The sequence below is a fragment of the Egretta garzetta genome, unplaced genomic scaffold, assembly GCF_000687185.1.
Source record: "Egretta garzetta isolate BGI_Z169 unplaced genomic scaffold, ASM68718v1 scaffold107, whole genome shotgun sequence".
In the NCBI taxonomy this organism is placed as follows: Eukaryota; Metazoa; Chordata; class Aves; order Pelecaniformes; family Ardeidae; genus Egretta; species Egretta garzetta.
In genome coordinates this window covers 407,301-427,600 of record NW_009260399.1, presented here as the reverse complement: position 1 = coordinate 427,600, position 20,300 = coordinate 407,301, and the positions used below count along the sequence as shown (strand labels likewise).

Sequence of the window (20,300 nt, the reverse complement as noted above, 5' to 3'; positions counted from 1 at the left end):
GAAACGTCTGGCTAATTACATCAGTTGAGTGCAGGGGGTTTTTGTGTCCCGTAGCTCTATCTATAAACACAAGCCAGAGCATTTTCCATTTTCCAGAACACCTTATGGTAGAAAGGAAAGGAGGGAGAAGAAAGCAGCCAAGGAGCAGATGCTATTACTCTGGCTATAAGGGAATCCAACACTTGACCAAGGGTCAGTGACTTATACCACAAGAACGTTAATGACCACCAGCACCAGGGTGAGGTCCTTCCCACACCTTCAAAGGATGCAGCGTCGGTTTTCCTTGAAAGCTGGGAGTAGCTATGGCTCAGTCTAACACGTCTCAATGCACTGGGCTGATCTCCAGAAATTAGGACAGAAGTTTCTGCTCCTGCTTTTTCATCACTGTCCACAATGCAACCATAAACCCAGCCTCATTTTTACCCAGTCCCTGAATGACCACTTGAGCTGGTTTTGGCCGGGGCAGAGTTAATTTCCTTCATAGTAGCTGGTATGGGGCTGTGTTTTGGATTTGTGCTGGAAACAGGGTTGATAACCCAGGGATGTTTTCGTTCCTGTTGAGCAGGGCTTACACAGAGCCAAAGCCTTCTCTGCTCCTCACCCCACCCCACCAGCGAGGAGGCTGGGGGGGCACAAGAAGCTGGGAGGGGACATGGCTGGGACAGCTGACCCCAACTGACCCAAGGGATATCCCACACCGCATGACATCGTGCTCAGCCTGTAAAGCTGAGGGAATAAGGAGGAAGGGAGGGACGTTTGGAGTGCTGGCGTTTGTCTTCCCAAGTCACTGTTACATGTGATGGAGCCATGCTGTCCTGGGAATGGCTGAGCACCTGCCTGCTGATTCCTTGGTTTGCTCTGCTTGCATGTGCAGCTTTTACTTTACCTATTAAACTGTTTTTATCTCAAGTGAGGAGTTTTCTCACTTTTACCCTTCCGATTCTCTCCCCCATCCCACTGGGGGGGATTGAGTGAGTGGTTGCGTGGTGCTGAGTTGCTGGCTGGGGTTAAACCACGACCCTGCTGTAGACAAACTCAGAGGGAATTAGCCCTCAATCCCAAGGGACAGCAGTCCCTTTTTAACACTTTGGTGTCAAGCAGTGGCTAAGGCTGCCAGACACCCCCCCCAATTCCCACACAGGTGGGACCGTGCTCTTACGTGTACCAATGTTAATCACTATGAAAACCAATTTTCTACAGTTGGTAGAAAACTCCTGATAAAAACAGAGATCCAAACCAAGACCTTACCTTGATGCCCCCAATCCTATGCTCCCCCTTGAACTCCTTGCCGTTTTTCAGCCAGTAGATGGAAGGAGTTGGGTTTCCACCCGCCGGACATCGGAAGCGAACGGTGTTGGCGGCGGGAACTGCCAGCAGCTTCTTCTCCATCTTATCTGGCCGGGTCCAGAAGGGGACACCTGAGGAAGGAAAGACCAAGTTGAACAGGCCCTTTTCTACTGCGGAGGATATCAGCTGGTGAGCAGATGCATTTGAGGAGGCTTTGGATGTGCGGAGTGACAGTTAAATTGCTACCTGCTGCAGTGAAGATAAATGACACAGAAATGCTTTCCAGCTAAATGACTCTCATAGACGTAGACAGGGTGTTTGCATTTTAGGTTTCTGATGAAAGGTTCATGACCAGGTTCTTGTCTCGGTAATGCCAGTATAAATCTAGAGTAGCTGCTTTTAAATCAACAGGGAGAGTTATCCCAGGGCCAGGATGAGAATCTGGCTTCAGCATGTAAAAAGATACAGATGTACCTTCGGGACAATAGTAGCCAAGAAGCATGAGCAGCAGAAAGATGTTGGAACTGTAAAAAAATGTTGATGGGCCAGCAAGGGAGCAGAGAGAAAGTGTTAGCTGAGTGCTCTGGAAAATTTTGCTTCTCAGTGAGCACAAATGTAGCGTAGCCTCCTTAAGGGAAGGAAAGAAAGAAAAAAAAAAAAAAGCCAGTGCCAAACTGGTTTATCATGTTTATGTTCTTTAAGTACAAGTGATTTTAGTTGTAAAGATTCATGTTACCTTTAAACAGGGATAAGTTTTAAAACACCAGTGTTAGCATGAGATACTTTTTTATAATCTGCCTCAAGTACAGCAATGTTTCTTGGCTGTGTTACAAACATTACATATTAACTCCAAATTAAGGCAGCGGCGGCAGCAGCAAACTCATTATACTGGGAAGAAAGAAAGAGAAAGTTTTTTAAAAAAGCCTCCTAAGCTTTCATTTCTGCTTAAGGGAACACTGCAGAACTGGCATGTGGGGTGTTTGGGGTGTTCCCCTGCCACGCTGGGGGCCACATCCAGCTCCGTGCTCCACGCCGAGGCCAAAGGGAGATGGGGGCAGGCAGCGTTTGGGCTGCAAAACAGCAGGGAGGAGGCCAAGGAGTGTAACTGGCATCTCCTCCAGATGGGAAGGAAGCACCCACAGAGTACCCAAACCCACCAGGCACAGAGACCTGTGTGCTTCTGGCCAAGACAAACTGAAGGTGCTGATCCTCCAAGAACAGCCTTGGAGAACACGATGGCCACCAAAGCTGTTGGGAAAACATTGCCGCTGGCCTCTCCCAAAGCAGTGTCGATGCTCACAAATATCACCCGACATCCCAGCCCCACCTCAGTGCTACTCTGAAGCCTCTGCAACCCCCTTCCCCCCATAGACAAGGGGGTACAAAGTTTTCCCTCCTGTTGCATCCCTCTGAGATGCCCCAGAGCTGCTCCCCTTCTCCAGTGCTCCCTGATGTACTTAGCCCTGACGTGTTTGGCCCCACGAGACCCATCCCATTGCAATGCCAGCTCAAGTCAGTGACACCCCCACCTTGGCCTAAGTCCCCAGTGTCCCCCATGCAGGTACCCTGCTGCATTTCAGCTCTAAGGATTTTGCAGGCAAGGTCATACAGCTCAGCCAAGGCAATCCATGCACCCACCGATTTTTAGTACCTGCTGACCCTCTCAATGTGATCCCCTCTCCCTGTGGCTTCTTGCAAAGCCCACCTGGCCATGAAGAACTGGATGTCAGGAGCTAAATCCAGGAGGCCCCCCCATTTGCTGGAGATGGCCCCGCTGGGCGCATCACTGTCATCTCATCTGCTTTCACACCTCTGCAGCCGGATAGTGCCTCAGTAACGGGGTCCTGGGGTTGAAATCCAGTACTGATTGCTTGCATCTGCCCTCAGACTGCCTTGCACAACGTGCCGTGATGCCTATCAGAGGCAGCTCCATGTATCGGAGGGATCTGGTACTCACCCATGCAGCGTATGCCTCATTTTTTAAACAACGAAAACTGCTTAAGGCTCTTTTCTTCCCGGGATGGCACCAGAGCAGGAGTATGGCTGGCACAAACAAAAGCAAAAGGAGGGATCCCTGCAATTCCCGTGCTCCTGCAAAATCCTGGTTACAAGCAAACTTTGCTGCGAACACACAGCACATCCATGAGAGGCCTCGAATGCTGCACGGTAACATGGGCTGAAGTGGGACACCATGTAACCATCTACCTTTCAATATCTAAGCTTAGAAAAACAGTAAAGAGCTGCACAAAAAAGAGGGGAATATTCCAAAAAATGTTAGAAGAGTGGGTGCAGATCCAAAAGAAGAGCAGGTCTTGATGGTAAAGGAAGAGGCTGCTATCGCACGCACTGGGAAGGGCAGAGACCAAGCAAAAGCTGGGCAGAAGCCCAGGCAGCAGCAGGGGGGTGAATGTGGAGGAAGACAGTTGGGGTGGTGTTGGGAAGGCTGAAGAAGCTGCAGAAACCATGTTGGGAGACATCTGGTCCTTGGTTTCTAAAGCATGGGATGCTTTCTGGCCCAACACTTCCCTTTGGCAATGCACCCTGATTTCCCAGGGACTTTACAGGAGGGTAACGGGGGAGAGCTCAGGAAAAGACCAGGCATGGATGGAAAAGTCCCTCTTCGCCACAGGTAAGAAGGGCAGCCAAATAACCTGCTCTTTATTGTTTGATTAACATATCTGCCTACAATAAATCCTGTTTTATGGCGTCGGTGACAGTCACCCGGGCATGGGGGTGTAACTAGATTGCACGGCTGCCCCACCAGGACCTTGTGCTGTGCTTTTGGGGTGTTTCCCCCCTTCCACACCAGCTGTGTGTGCTGAGGGGCGACGTTTCACCACGTTTTCTCACTCAAAAACCGAGTTTGAATCTCACAGGAGACCCATCAACCCACTGGCTGCAAATTTGCCCACTGAAGCCAAGGGGGATTTTGCCATTGGACATCAGAGAGGAGCAAGATGAGGCCCAGGAAAGTTTCCAGCTGGGGATATTCTCCATATGGAGCAAAGGCAGGATCCGCTCCTCCCTCCTGCAATTAGACATGGCTTCTTCTCTGAGAGCCTCCCCTCCATTTGGGTGCTCTTCCGTGCGATTTGGGGCTCGCCAGGGCTGGGCACCCCTGGATTAACGTGCCAAGATTCAAACAACCAGAGCATCGCTCTCAAGTCGAACTGGAAGAAAGTGTCTACACGTTGAAAACGGTGCCTTTGTTCTCCCTCACAGGAGCAGCGAACAAAACATCACTGCTTTCCGTTTGCTGTGCCTCCAGAGTCCTTTCATTACCGCTTTTTAAGGGGGTTAAAATGTTGCTAAGTCTTCTTTTCAAGCAAATCTTGCAAAGCTCCAGAGAGTTTCAGGAGCGAGGAAGGAGGAAAGACAGGAAACATTTCTAGACCCGCTCTCTCCAAATTAATTATGAGCAAGGATTTTGCATGTGCAGGTGTGGAAAAAAAAAAAAAAGGGACCTGCAAACATTATCACCGGCCTTTTCCCATCATCAAACACTAAGCCCGACAGTCCGTTTTGTTCGTCAAAGACACCGGCCACCCATCCAACTGGAATGACCAATTAAAAAAAAACGAGAGCGATACTTGGAATAATTAATACAGCCGAGCGCTCATTTAGCAATTAGGAGCTGCCACAAAATTCTGCGGCAGACAGAATCAACCCTAATTGTGTAATTTCCCCAGCTGACGCCTCTGAGTACACAGCCAGATTTAATTGGAGATTATAGGGGCTCTTTGAAGGTGCTGGGGCTACGCAGCGGGGACTCCAAACAAACAGATACAGAGGGGTAGGGAGCACTGGGGCAGAAGAGCAGTGTGTGAAAAGGGAGTTTTGTTTTTGTTTCAGGGCCAGGAAAAACAGCTGTAGAGAACAGAGGTATTGGAAAGCCTCTTTTTGCAAAGGCGGATTGTGGTTTGTGACCAGGCTGCAACAAACGGGCCGACGATTTGAAGCTGCTGAACGTTCCTCCTTCTTCTTTTCTGCTGCCCATCCCTAGGGGATGCCCTGTTCCTGTACTGCCCTTGGGAGAGGATGCTTAACGCAAGGTGAGAAAAGCAGGGCATTCCACGTGAAGGCCTGTCTCCGTGCTCTCCAAGGCTTTTTGCATGAAATATTTATTTCTTTTAGGACAGATTTCCTCTCGTTCTCTTGCTTTGGTATTTCCAGCTCCCATCATTCAACAATTTTGGGACAAAACCCCCAAATTAACAAGATTGGGTTCAAACTCATGACGCTATTAGAATCAGCTCTCCAAGCTCTTCTCTATAAATATGAGGATAAGAAAATCTCTTGAACAACGCGAGCCAGAAAAATGACTTATCATTGCAAGGGGCCAGGAGACAAGGTTTTACTCAGAGATGTGCAATATGGCAACGCGCAATGAGCCTGGATGGATTACCTCCCCCTAAATATGAATAACCATCAGTTATCTTTTTCTTTTGCATGAAAGCATGTTTGTTGCCTTCGCTCCTCTAGCTACTGACCATGGCTACGTCTGATGGCCAAGCAGGGGCTCATACAGCTCATTCATAGGGTATCTTTTTGCCACAAGAGATGGAGGGGACAGGTCTTTGGGCTGTCCATAGGACATGGCACCAGCTATACCCACGTGTCTGCCTGCCCGGGATGGTCCTGCAGCCCCCATCCCTAGCGGGATGTCCCAGCTGTGGTGGTGCCAGGGTTAACAACATGGCTCCCCAGACTCAAGAGAAGATCTGTGAAGGTTAAGCGGAGGGTCTGACATCGAACAAAGCAACATAAAGCACGTCCACGTCACAACACGCCATGAGGTTTCACCGTGCTGGCTCGTTAAGCTTATCAACCGTTTTCATAGCAGAAGAGACAAGGCCTTTCAGCAAAGCCTGTCGTTACCTTCAGGTCTAAAAAAAGAGGCAGCCTTGAAGTCAAGAAGACCCAGAATACAGGCTATAAATACCTGCGGCAAAATGTGTGTTTTCCTTTGCAGTGAAGAAAAACGTGTCTTTCTGTACCATAAACCAGCTGATGGTTCGTCATACCTGTTGCTAAGAGATGGAGTTTACTACAAACCACATAAGAAAAAGTACAGAACGATTAATTGTGCCCATCAGAAGCTGCTCCACAGCAGGAACAAATCCTGACCAAACCTGACCCTCCCTATGCCTCTACCAGGCTTCGGCAGACATGAGGAGCCCCGAGCACCTCCGCAAAAGGTCCTTGTCACCTCACAGGATCCGGCCCTTAATTAGAAGCTATCAAAAACCAGTAACTGCTGCTGATGGGTTGCCTGGCACCGTAATTCACCATTACTGTCCACACACTGTACGACACAGCGGTATGAATTTATTACAGCAGGAGACCTGTTTTAAAGCGTCCTGAATATCCAACGCTATGGGCAGGAGAAACTTTCCAGTCATGTTGAACTTCTGCCAATGTACATAGCTGATTGGGAGTTCAAATGCAAGACGTTTATTTATTAAAAACACATACACACAGGCAGCTCACTTTGCAGAAGTATAAAGAGCACAACACTAAGCCTCTGAAGCATGTAACGATTCTAATTAATGCTATTGCACTTAAAAGAAGCGAGCACTGGGACTGAACGAGATTCAGAGAAAAAGCATCAAGAAGCTCCATCCTGGGGCTCCCTTCCCCATGTGAGGAAAAGAAAAAGCCAGCAAAGCCAAAGGGGTTGCTCCTGCCTACGGCATCAGTACATTTGGCTCTTGGCTAGCGTAAATTCTTTGGTCTGACTCCAGCCAAGATGCTGGTAAGGACCAGAACCGAAACAGCTACAAATAAAGCAGGCAATGGTGTAAAACTGGTGTAATGTCAGTGTAGTACAAAAAAAAAGGGGTACGTGGGTTTGTCTGGATCGACATGCAAGGAGATTTTGTAACTCTAGATCATCAAGTCAGATTCCCAGAATCAAGTCTCCCCCCCAAAAAATTATGCTCCTACTGCTGTAGCATATTAGAGCAGCGGTACCACTCTGAAAGCTATTTCTAAATTTTTAGCTAAACATCATCCTGGTACTGTCCTAAGGTCACCAATTTCAACACAGAGAAAGAGCTGCTGTCCGACCAGGCGAACATCTGAATGAGCTCCTCCGCTTGGGAGCCACATCTCTTTGAAAGAAAAGGCCTGTGTACCGCAAAAAAACAAATTACCTGTATCTTCTGACTCATCGTCGTCATCTTCATCGTCACCTGATGAAGGGGAATCTAGGAGAGGAAGGAGAAAGAAGTGAAGCAGAAAGAGGAGAAGACGTGGGGACACCACGTTGGATGCGACTGTTGCTGCCACAGTGGGTTCCAGCGAGGGAGGACATCCCAGTGACGGGTCACCCCCCCTGCAGCTCCACCAGGCCGCCCCTCCCACGCTGCTGGGCCCAGGACAAGTGGCCAGGAGCTTTCTGAACTGGGAGAGAGGTGTCATGAGTTTGCCAGTGCTCTGCCACTGGAGAATGGGGTCCAATGCCAAATACTTCTCCCTGTGTGAAGTGCTCTTCTCCTCATAAATACAAAAGCAATTCCAAAAGGGGAGGTTTCTTTTTGCAGAACAAGCTCTTCCCTGCTTTTTTTCCCCTCTAGCATTCACTCTGAAGACTTTTTATTTCACCAAGTCTCAAAATGACAGGTCAGCATTTCTAATTCACTTTCCCAGCATTTTTCTTTTAACTCAATACACCCCTGCCACGTCTCCGCTCGTTAACTCCTTGCTCAGCCACTCAGACCAAAGCTTTTTGAACTGCCCCTTGCAATCCATCCTCTCTCTCGATCGACATTTTGATGGCTACTCTGTGAACCAGTTCCCTTTGGTTATATTCCTCCTACAGAGGCACCTCGAGGCTGTAACTGAATACAGGTCAACAGGTGGGAATTTTCCATCTGTATCTCTCCAAAACATCCTGAACTGTTTTGCTTAATGTGGTCTAACTTCTCACCTTCTCCAGGCTGTCCACAACGAACCCTCAGGTCCTCTTCCCCCCACCGACTACTGTAAATGTAAATCCCATTATAAAATAGCAGCTTAGTGTTTGATTTAGTTTACACGATTTAGCACAATTCAGTGTCTGGAAGATTTAGCATCACTGACTTCATATAATCTCCAGGAATTTCTTTGTAAAATAAAGGCAAAATGCTAAGAACCCAGCAGCCTTTATATTCTGAGACAGCGGTAAGAGAATCTGGCCTTAAACCCTAGAAAACAGGAAACTTTGTCAGTGTTCAACACGTGGCTGGAAATGTAAAGCACTACTTTAGACCAAGCCAGGCAGAACCTCCTTCATCTTGAGACGCACACGAGTTTTCTGCTATTCTCTGACCAGCTCAGAGGAAGTAAAAATAGGGGGGAAAAAAGAAAAAAGGAACAAAAAAGAGAAGAAAGTAAAAAAGAAAAAAAAGGTAGGCGAACGGCAACAACAAATACTACTTCTCTGCAGGATCTGGAAGGACTTTCCAGACATATTCACCATCTACAGGAGAAAGTAACACAGGAATCATCTCCCTGCTTCAGACTGCAGTGGCGCATGGTGCTTTGCACCTTCTCTTTGGCAAATTCTTGAGGACGACTTCAAGCACGTATCTAACTGCAAATCCACAGCTGAGGCCCTGCTGGCAGCAGAACTCGGGAAATGCCATGGGGCTTGCTGAAAGTGAAGTGGATGTTTAGGTGTTTGGGCTGAACCAGCAGGTTTACTCAAGTCCCAGCGAAGGCAGAAACCAAGCCAAATCCCCACCAGCATCAACAGAGAAACCAGCACATTCTCAGCCCTGCGCTCTCAGATTTGGTTACCCATATATTACCATGTGATTATAGCTGACTTCTGGTTTCCAGTGGGCCAGTCGTGACCAGAGGAGCAGAATCCACTTTTAAACCACTTCAAGAACATTTCTGCAAGGTTGAGGGAAGAGTCTTTGACCTTACTTGTGTTTCAGATGTGAGATGCAGCTTAGGTTTTAAGACAAAATATCCCATGTTCAGAGCTACTGCCTTATTCAGGTTACTAAAACATCACCTTTTTCAAAAGATGATTAAAAATTTGTGAGCTATTTGTTAATCATTTACTAAAATAGTAATCCTTTCCAGAAGTTGGTGAGTACTGGCATCAGCAAGAACCGCTAGATGCTGTTCTCAAAAGGGCTTTAATTATGAATGGAAAAGGGCTTAATTTTTTTAGTCACCTGTGTTGAAGGAGCTTAGTCTTGGGTATTCTGAAATCTCTTTTCCCTGGTACCAGCCTGCGGTCCATGCTCATCACAGCGGTGAGCTCAGCCACTAAAGCCAAAGACTGTTCTGTGCCTGAAATGGTTGCAGAACGGAGCTGCTGCCAACAGGGCTGGAGATCAGTTTGGGCATGCAGCCTCTGTTTGTGATCCTCTCACGTGCTCAGCTTTCAAGAGTACAGTACGTTTCTTTTTGTAAACTAGCAAAACACTCCAGCCCCTGTCTGTCAAGGGAGGCATTTTAAAGAGATCAAACCCTGCCATTAATCGATCTGGTTTTCAACCCTGAAGTGCCAGCTCCAGCACCTCCTTGCTCTACCTTCAGCCCCAAGCACCTCGCTGCGTACACTGAGAGTCGCTGCAGAAGAGCCAGTTTGTTGCAGGCTCAAAACACATGGCCCCATGTAAGGAAATCCTGATATGCTCCTAGAATCTGGAAGCATCTCTCAAAATGGGACTTAGGTGTGTATCAGCTGTTCTGAATATACCGAGCCTCGTTTTGCTCACTTAAAGAGCATGGATCAGAGCGATTCCAGTTTGTTCATACAGATTTAAACCAGTTTAACGCAGAGAACAACTCCAGCCCTGACCATTAGATACCCACGTAAACACCCGACCAGACACCCGAGCTAATTGCTGGCGTTACCTTCAAGAAGTGGGAACACAAACCACAAATCCCCGATAACAATCTCATCTCCACAGTGCCACGCTGAGCAATCAATACCAATTATGAAGAAATATCTGAGCATGTGAGAGGCGCCACTATTGCCACATAAAGCAGGGCTTCAAAGTTTCAAACAAGGGCTGCTGACAGCTAAACCGGAGCCTCCCACATTACCAGCACTCTGGCGGTAATGACAGTGGGCTAATAGAATCAAAGGCTCGTAATGCTGTCAGAAAGCAGGTTCGGGTTACTCGCTTGTTCTTAAGCTGTTATTAGCTATTATTAGCAAAGAGGAAAAACACAGGGGCTTAAACTTTTTAAAAGCAGAGGATTATCAGCCCTTCCACTATTAAAAACAATTTCTCACTTTACGGACTTTTGGGGCTGGCAGCTATTTCATTTGAGCGTGTAACCAGCTGCCCTCTTCTGCCTCCCTGCTGCCCCTTGAACTCAAAAGCATTTTAATGTCACTTAAAAAAAAAAGAGGGAGAGTAACGTTTCTAACAACCTGCAGTTCCTTGGATAGTTCCAATAATCATACCTAGTTAAAGAAAGCCTTTCAAGGGCCAAATACTTCTTTAACCATTTAATTGATATGACCTTGAAGCATTCACAGCAATCTCCAGTAACGTTCAATGAAAAGCAGATGTTGGTGAAGGCTTGCTGAAACGAGCTTTTATTCTCACGATGGTTTGATTCTCTCACTTACACAAAATCCCATTTCTGGCACGAGAAAGCCCTTTATGGAGTGGATGTGATTTACAATCACAAACATCTCCGTGTTTGGTTTTCAGAGCGAGCCCCTTACTTTTTGAGGGAACCCAACTCAAGGCAAGGACCTACGGTTCAGGGATGCTTGAAAAACCTCCAACAGCACAGGGGCAAAGGAAGTTTTCAAAACCTTAGAACTACAAGGGGTTAATTCTTCTGAAAATTCAGGCTTCTAATCTGTGTGATCAGGAGGCTTTCTATCTGCTCCCAGCGATGAGTATCCATCTCCCAGCACAGCAGCCTGAAATCCCAGCGATGATCTTCATGTTAGCGATCAGCTATCTGGGAACAACAGATTCTTCTGGCTCTCTCTGTTTAGTGATCCAGGCTTGGACAGCTTGTAGCTGTTCTGTCCTACTCACGGAAAACAGGGCCAGCCAAATGACAGCATGTGCCTCGCTAACACAGCACTTGTTTGCAGTATATGAATCCCAGTAAGTACCTTTGATGAAGCACATATTTGAGACATACACAGCCGACAGATAAGGTACTTCCGAAACAAACAGTAATCTGTGTTAAGCAAGATGGAGGGAAGAGATTTATCAGCTACAGTAGGAAAAGTTTTCAGGAACCTCCAGCTTTTACATGCAGTTTTGCCACTGATTTGTCACACAACGTGGAAAAAGTCACTTAACCTCCCTGAGCCACAGTTCACTCACAGAAGACTTCAAAGGCACATCTAGCATTGCATCTATTTGAGTGTTAAGGGGGATTTGGGGTTTAATCTGACTAGCACCATTTCTAACTATTAACATCAAGCTTTAACATTTGGTATGGACGTGCAAGCATTCTTCGACTGGTTTGTTTTGTCAGTCTAATCACTGCCAGGAGTTACCAGGGAGGTGGAGACCTACCAAGTACGGACGAACACCGCAAAACACCAGCTGTGCTGAACATGTGAAGGGGTAAAAATTTAAAAAAAAAAAAAAAAAGTCACCGAGACAGCTGTATTTCTGCACGTACCTGTAACTCTGACTGTAAAGTTTCCCAGGACCTCGTTGGAATGCCTTGGCTTGCAACTGTACAGCCCCGAGTCATCATATGAGACATTGATTATCTTCAACAGTTTTTGTCCAATATGAGTTCTGTTGGTAGGTGCAATCCCAATACCATCTTTAAACCAGAAAACAGACACAGAAGAGCCTTGGGTGTTACAGGAAAGTTCAATGGTATCTCCACTTCCAAACACCAACTCTTCCAGAAAGGCGGTCTCGCTCCTCAAGTATTCTGCAAAGGGAGAAAGAAATGGAAATGAGTAAATGAGAGCAGGTGTCAGAGAACGAAAGAGCATTTTAGAAACAAACATATCTTGTATTTGCCCTACTGATGCTTCCATGTGCCCAAAGCTCCTCCTTGCCCAAGGTAAGCCTTGCCTGCCCCAGACAGGTAGTAATGCAGCCAGCCAGCTGTGTGCTCTACAGTCAAGTCTCTGGCTGATCTCCAAGGATGGCTTCAACCCTGTAGTGACCAAAACCTGGCCAGCCCATCAGGTGCATCACAACAAACAGCACAGACCTCTATGTATGGTCACTGCAAAACCCAGTGTTGCGGGGGGTGGGGGAAATGATCTGGCAGAAATAAGTGTCTGCTGAAAAGTTCACAGTTCAGTCTCTGGATCTTGATCTCTTTATTCTTGTGAGTCTGTCCACAACACCTGTGAGACCCAGGAAGGAAGGGATACAAGGAGCAGAAATGGGGATAAACCCAATTTCTCAAGCGACTCTGGGTAACCTAAAGGCAGCCTCTGTGGGCTGAAGGCAACAAGGGGGAAAGGCTGGACAGAAGACGCAGGCTGGAATAGCTGAAATAAATGAACCCACCACTAGCTCCCTGCTGGAGTTACTCTCTGTGCCACAAAGAAATGCAGAACCAAAGATCGAGCATGAAAGCTGAAGTCCTTATTTCTTCAGTCTATCTACCAGCTGCGGGAGTTTGTTCCACGAGCGATGACAGTGAACGCTGTCACAAGCTGGAGAATTCTGCTTTACCATAGGATAACGCCACAAGGAAAGATTCAAGCTCAGAAGTCTCCCCATGGAGGAACGTGGGGCATGTTGAAAAGCGTGGTTCTTGGGTCTGGTGGTCCTCAGGCTCATTTTAGTGACATATAAATGCACTCTTGACGTTGAATGGTTTATTCATCCTTTACACTGGTGTAATAAAGAAGAATTGGCCCTCTACAGCTGCCCTCAACCCAGCTAGATCAACAGCAAGACTGCCATTCTCCCCACCCTGTCTCTGCTAACCAATATTTTCACATATTTTACATAATTAGCAAGTAAAAAGTAATTCAAAACAGACCGATTTGAACCTAAGCCTATGATCCAAAGCCAGGTTGCCCGAGCTGATCTCTGACAGCAATCAGGTATGGATAGAGATCCTAATTTTGCAGCTTAAGCATATTCACAGACTACAATTTGACTGTGAAACCAATGCAATTACAGCAGCTCTGAATACCTGAGGATGTGGCATTGGCTTCAAGCTGCTCTTTTGCCATTAGGAGTTGGACCATGTTATAAGAGAAAAATGTACTGCTTTCCTTTTCGTGTCATACAGGTTTTTGTTCTTGTGGAAATGTAAAAATTAGAAATATAAAAATGTTTCAGTCAGTAGCCTTGCAGGGTAGAAATAAAGAATCCTGGGGGTCTGAAAATGTGGTATTTCATGGGAGGTATCATCTCGCAGGAGGCAAAGCCCACACTCATAAGGGCTACAAAGAACCCTTCCTCTGATACTCTGGCAGCAATTCCAACTCAAATATTTTAGGTTTTGGCCAGAATTTTGTGGTATTCATACAGTCAAAGGTTTAAGGTGTGTTTTTTTTTCTTTTCATGAAAAGGTTTTCCCTGAAAGCATATACTTTTAGTAAAAAGAAGAAGACAGAGCTCCAGCATCTCCTTCCTATCAGACCAGCACCTGCTGCAATGTTGAGTGTTTGTCCATGGTCTCTTCCCAACTGGGATACGTCCTTGGGGGAAAATATGGTTGAGAAATATTCTGGTTTAACTGTTCCTTTCAGGTTTATTTGTTCATTATTCTAGACTATAAGGTTTTTTTCATTGGTACCAACTTTGGCTTCCAATTAAAAAGCCCTGTATACCACTTTGCACTTAGGACTGGATACTGATCTTTGTTTGTTGACTCTGATGGAAGCTCTTGCTAATTTAATCTACTAGAAAACAAACCCCATACAGCTGCACAATCCCTTCATACAAAATACACAGTTTTACCAAAGCTGTTGGCCAAACGATCAAAACTTGTATATTTTGGCTTTTGTATCATAAACCTACCAAACAGGAACAAGCCCAGACTACGAACAAGCCAAACTGCACTGTTTAGCCATTTAAAACGAAATGACTCTTTTTTGAAAGCCATGATGAACCCGGGTTAATGACAAAGCGACAAACTATTTCTATAAAACATAATTAGGGAATGCTGAAATGAAAAGGAAATTCACTTCAGATTCAGAGCAGAACGATTGGGGTCTGAAGCTTCTTCTGGGGAAAGAAGCATCACCTCTTGCTTCTGACAGCTTTATTTTGGCATCTTTGCCCTCAACCTCCCCAGCCAGTCTCCAGCAGATATTGTGATGCTTGTTAAATGCAAAGTTCCGCCCTAGTGACTTTACTCCTACCGACTAGGAGTAGTACCTGGAAAGATGGGAGTGGTGAATTACAAGGAGAATGTTACTAATGGTTTTAATCTCACTTATTTAGACAGTTTTTCAAATTTCAGTTTATGTGCTTATGGCTTAAAAAATAAACAGGAGCCAAATTGGAAGCCTCCACAAAGTACTTAAATGTGCACTTAAGTGCTTAAGCACTTTGCCCCACTGCGACTTTGGAGAATGAAATTTTATTCTTATTATTCCTCATATAGCTTTCAAATACGATGACAAATCCGAAAGCAGAGCCAGTCTCATTTCCATGTTGAGAACAGCTGGAGTTTAAAGCAGGGAACCAGAGCTCAAGTCTCCCACTGGGTGCCCAGAGCCCAGCACCTCCTCCCTGCCTTCCAGCTGCAACTGCCTGGTGTTTCCAACACCATCTCAGCAAGAGACACCAAGACATGAAGGAGACATGAAGTTGCCCCCTCTAAGGCCAAGCATCCAGCCATCAGACTGACCTGCAGAAGTCTACATCTCCAGCCACGTGGCATGAATGAAGTGGCAGGAGCTGTGTGTGCATCCTGTGCTTGGGAGGGGTTTAACCCAGATGGGCAAAGTTCCCCTCCTGGGGACTTGGGCGAAAGTTTGCCACCTTCTTCATCCTGCATCTCCCACTGCTAAATCGTAAGGAAACCGGTACAGGGCAGCAGCACCAAGCTCTCCCGACATGGTTGCACCCTGTGTCTGGACACGCACTTTTGACTGAGGCAGTCAGGAATCTCCTGACTGCAAAGCAGCCCTGGAAGGAGGCAAGTTTTGATTTACTGGAGCTCCAAACACACATCTCCTGGATCCCAAGGCAACCATCCTCGCTGCGGGCAAACAGCTATCCCCACACGTCCTTTAAAGCTTTCCTAAAGCATTTCTATTGCAAGTCAGGTTGCAAAGGCCCCTCCCGGCTCTCCCAAAGAAAACTCCCATTTGGGATCTAACTGACATCAACAGCATCTTTTCAAAATCTGCAGTAGACATAGGTATAAATTATTGGGGAGTTAACTCATGTAGGGGTTACGGGAGCCCACTCCACAACTTGCCAGCAGAACAGGGATTAATGAGTTTGCAGCTTTAACGGGTTCTTAGAGAGGAGGAGACAATCTAGGCTGTGGGCTCCCAAGACATGACTAAAATTCAACCATTTATTAGTTAAGCCAAAGCAGTAATGAGTCGAGAATCACCAAGAGATGCTTCTGATGGGAGATCAGCACTTGCAGCACCATCACTGCTGCTCGTAGCAAACATGCTACGGAGACAGAGGCAAATTTTAAGCTGTTCAGAGGAGCAAAGAGGCAGCAACTAGCCGGGAAGCACCTTCCACAACGAGAAGCAGCTGGCCCAGCAACAATAAAATGCTTTTGTATGTATTCACTTATAAGGATACGATACTTCATCTCCGTAGCTGCTTGGCTCATCCCAGCAATAATTCCCTTTCTGTGTGGTTCACAGCTCCAAGTACTTAAGTGTGTCAGTATTTCCATCAGATGCCTGCTCCTCTTAGACATCAATACGTGTTTCTGGCTGAGTCTGGAAATGTTTTATTTTTGTTTTAGCGCAGGCAGCTCTCAGGAACTGCAGGAAGGTAAGCGGTTCTTTATTTTTCGGGCACAAAAGGACAAGGAGGTGGAGGGTGGTGGGGTATTCCTGGGCTGCTTATGGCCCCCCAAAACTTTCAAGTCAACCTAGAGCCTGGCTGGTGCCCTCCTTGGTGCCAGGGGCTATTTCCAGATGCTGCGGCAAAAAGTACGGGGGCTGCTCCTGGGTGGCAAAGGCCCACGGGAGGCTCAGTGGGGTGGGGAATCCCGGGCCCCCGCACCACCTCGCAGGGTGCTGGGTCCTGGCTCCAGGACACTCCATCTGCTTATTTCTCTTCCCCTGCATTTTTCCTACTGGAATAGCTTCCCACAATTCTGCTTTTCCAAGCGTCAAAATGTTTGGGAGCCTCCCAAGGGACTGCTCAGGTAGGGTACATGCCTCCCCCATCCTCCTCCTCCTCCAGCGAGCATCCTGCAGCTGGGGCACATCCACCAAACAACCAAAACCCTACTGGGGCTCCCACCACAAAGGGCTCAAGGCACACAACCTTCAGTACCACCAGCAAAATATTCCTCACCCCATCCTGAACCCTGGCAATCCCAGAGAGGCTTTTTGGGATTGCTTCACAGCCCGGTGGCGGAATGGACTAAGCGGCTCATTTCTAAGTGGATCATATTTTCCCCTTTTCAAGCTGGACAAGCTGTGTTTGGCATGTTAACAAGCAGAAAGATAGCAGCACTCCACGCATTTCTCTCTTTGGGCTAATTCGAAAACGCCTCTTGTTCTATGTATTTTATTGCACCAAATCCACCGTGACAGGATATATTATAGGACCACGGAGCAACAACTGTGTCAGAGCTTTCTCCTGTTGAGTTTGGTATCCCGTTCCCAGGGGGATGATGGTCACAGCCACCGAGTCGGTGGCGTAACTGCTGTAGGGATATGGAAACCGCCCCTGGCCCCAGCATCGGTGGGATGAACAAGGCCATTGACGGCAAAGAGCACACAGATCATTTCCAGACTCAGACCAGCGCTGTGTACTCTAAATAAGTGTCCCACCCATGTTAACAGATATTATTCACACCATTATTCACCCCCCAGAACAGTGGTTTTCCCAATACCTGTGCCACTGCTCCTGAGATGGGGCTGCTTCCTCACCCCACCTCAGGACTTCTGCACTGGGAAGAGCAAACCCCGTTGCCCAGAAGGGCAATAAACCACTTTTCTTGCCAAACGCTGTTCATTTGGGACTTGCCTTAATTTAAAAGGCAGCCAGGAGGGGTGACAAGGGATGACAAGCGGCCCCAGTGCCACATCCCCGCGAGCACCCTGCCATGTCCCTGTTCCTGCTGTCTCCCCAGGCAGGCAGACAGGCCCCGGGGGAATATTGCAAACCACCAAACCAGCCCCAGGCCCTGCACGGAGCAGCAGCCCCCGCAAGAGGTGGGCACGATAAGATCGTGGGATCGCCTGCTTCCCCAGGTACCTGCCTTCTCAGGGCAGATAAGATCAAGGGAGCGGCCCCCGCAGCAAAGCGGGCTCACCTAAAGTCACTGCATACCCTGACAGCACCGCAGGGAGCTGATGGGGTATGTTTTATATACGTATTTTTGGTGGTGCTTTATGCAAGGTGAAGCTTCCCTTCCTTCCTGCAGCAGCCACCATGGCCCCAGTGGCAGAGCATCTCTGCCTGGCAACGGCCGTGCCACCCCAAAGGGCACATCACCAGCCTGGCACGGCAAAATATAATATGCAAAATAGGAGGTTTATGTGTTTTACAGATATAATATGAAATATATTTTCTATTTCTATATACCTATACATCCATATATACACACATACTATTATATATAGCATAATATGCAGTATATATTATCTACAATATTATATATATATTTTATGTATATTATCTATTTTTATATATATAAAATTAGAAGTATTATATAAAATACATATCCTGTCTTCTCTCTTCCCCCCCTTCCATGGTCAAGACTCCTCTTGGAGCATCGGAGCACATTTCCCGCTGTCAGGCTGCAGCCAGCCCGGGAAGAAGGGGCTCCGGCAACCACAGCAGCACGGGATGCTTTGCCGAAGCAACGCCATTTCCTGAAGTGATGTTCAGCTGGGTTATCTTCCTTGGCAAAAACAAAAAAATCCGGTTGCTTCCGCGAAAGCCTAAACCATGATGGAGAAATGTGCCTTTAGGAAACCGCGTCTGAAAAGGGTTTGACTCCATCGTTTGAAGGTGCCACTTTATCTTTCACCTATTGCATATGTTTGCTTGGGAGGGGGGTAGTTCTCCTGGAAAAGCTTAAAATAGCTTTCCTAATAATAATGCAAGGTAAACTGTTTATATTGTTATTTATATTACCACCACAGCGGCCTATGCAATTGTCACCAGATGATGTTTCTTCCAAAGACATTAACAAGTGTGCTGCACTGGATTACCACCCAGTGGTTTTTTTTTTTTCCTTTTTAGATCTGTGTTAGGAGGAAAGCAAACTTTTTTCCTAGAGAATTAGCAGAATGATAACCAGGTTTAGTTCTGTCATATGCAGCTTTCTTCATAAACAAGAGATTATGGAAAAGAAAAAAAAAAAATCTCTAGTGTTTAGCTTGGCTATCCCCAACAGCGGCTTTGGAAGAGCTTCTCAAATGGAAAAGCAGATGTTGCAAATCTGCCTTATCTACGGAGCAACTGTTGACTCTGTTGTGCAAATCCTAATTTACATCTGCATGAAAGGTTTCAGAGATTAAATGGCATTCAAGAAGGAATATTAGCTTTTCTCCCTCCCTCCAGCCCTCCTTTGAATGGATTTACTACTGGCAATTAGCTTTCTGTTCCACCGGCCAAGTAGAAAACAGGATTCATCAGGACTCTACAGTATCCTCCTTTTAATGGACTGTTTTCTCAAATCACCCAATTCAGATGCTGAGAGTTAGAAGAAGAAATAAATTGTCACAAAGCTAAAATAGTTACAAAACCACTTTGGCCAGAAGGATTTCCCTGTGGCACTTGGAAAGCCCTGAGGAGGCAAAAGAAACCCCCAGAGAACAAATGAAAGGGGTCTCCTGGCTGCACCTAACAAAAATGGGAATGCAAAACCCAAGAGATACAAAGCTTTGGTTGCTGCTGAGCACCCACAGCCTGTCCCAAGGACAGCCTTCAGCGGGGACTTTGCTGGCGTAAAGGAACAGGCAGTGATGAGGCCAGACTCTGCAATCACCTTCTTTGGTTCCCCACTCAAAACACAAAAGAGGGAAGCAACCACCACCATAACTATCTATCTCACACTTCTGCGCCCCCCTTTTTTTTAACAGAAATAAAAGAACTGATATGAAATGTCCTCCACTTCTTCATCAATGGTCCCTGAAGACAAGGAACAGCGGAGCGGAGGCTCAGCAGTGTGGGGATGCTGAGGTCCCCAGGCTGTGCTGCTCCATGCGTCCTACGAGAGCTCCTGGCTTGTGCTCATCCTCAAGGATGCCCAATGCAGATGGTTCCTGCTCTCCCAGGTGACGAAGCCTTCGTGCTTTACTCAAGAGGAGGGCTACATCAGCAGCCCATGCTGGCGGCGGGGATGACACCAGTCCCAGCCTGGCACGTGGGTGCGTGCACCCTTGCAGCTGGTTTGCCCACATGTCACACAGCCCACCCAACCACAGTGGCCGCTCCCTACTCAAGGCAGAGTGACGGGACACCCGTTGGGCTGATCCTAGGTGGAGCACAAGAGACTGTGCAGACGGGTCGTCGTCCTTTTGGTGTCTGCCTCTTGTTGCCTGAGAACGGTGACCAACTTGGCCCCAGCTTTAGTACAGCACAGCAGGGGCATCCTGGCTTGATCATATAATCATAGAATCGTTTAGGTTGGAAAGGACCTTTAAGATCATCAAGTCTAACCGTTAACCTAACCCTGCCATCCCACCACTAAACCTTGTCCCTAAGCATCTCGACAGACTGCACCAAAAAACAGCTGGTGCTTTTATGTTCCTGCTTCTCGTGTGTGAGGAAGTCCAAAAAGACCCTCATCGTTGCAGCAAGGAAGCAACCACCACAACCCCTTTCTGAAGCCAATGGAGGCAGCTGTGGAGACCGAGGCACAGACTGAGGCCTTCCAGCGTCCCAACAGACAGCAATGCCTGTTCCCCGCCTCCATCAGAGCAGGAT

At 47.1% G+C, this 20,300-nt stretch overlaps 1 protein-coding gene across 1 annotated transcript in view; it reads right to left on the bottom strand.

The window, feature by feature from the left end:
- FGFR3 (fibroblast growth factor receptor 3) overlaps window positions 1-20,300 on the bottom strand; it is a 43,713-nt gene that overhangs the window by 21,081 nt on the left and 2,332 nt on the right. Inside the window, exons 2-4 of the mRNA XM_009643218.2 lie at window positions 11,899-12,162; window positions 7,443-7,496; window positions 1,249-1,418 (exon numbers count right to left, since the gene is read on the bottom strand). Of these exons, the coding sequence (XP_009641513.1) occupies window positions 1,249-1,418; window positions 7,443-7,496; window positions 11,899-12,162 (488 nt within the window). The remainder of the gene's footprint in view (window positions 1-1,248; window positions 1,419-7,442; window positions 7,497-11,898; window positions 12,163-20,300) is intronic.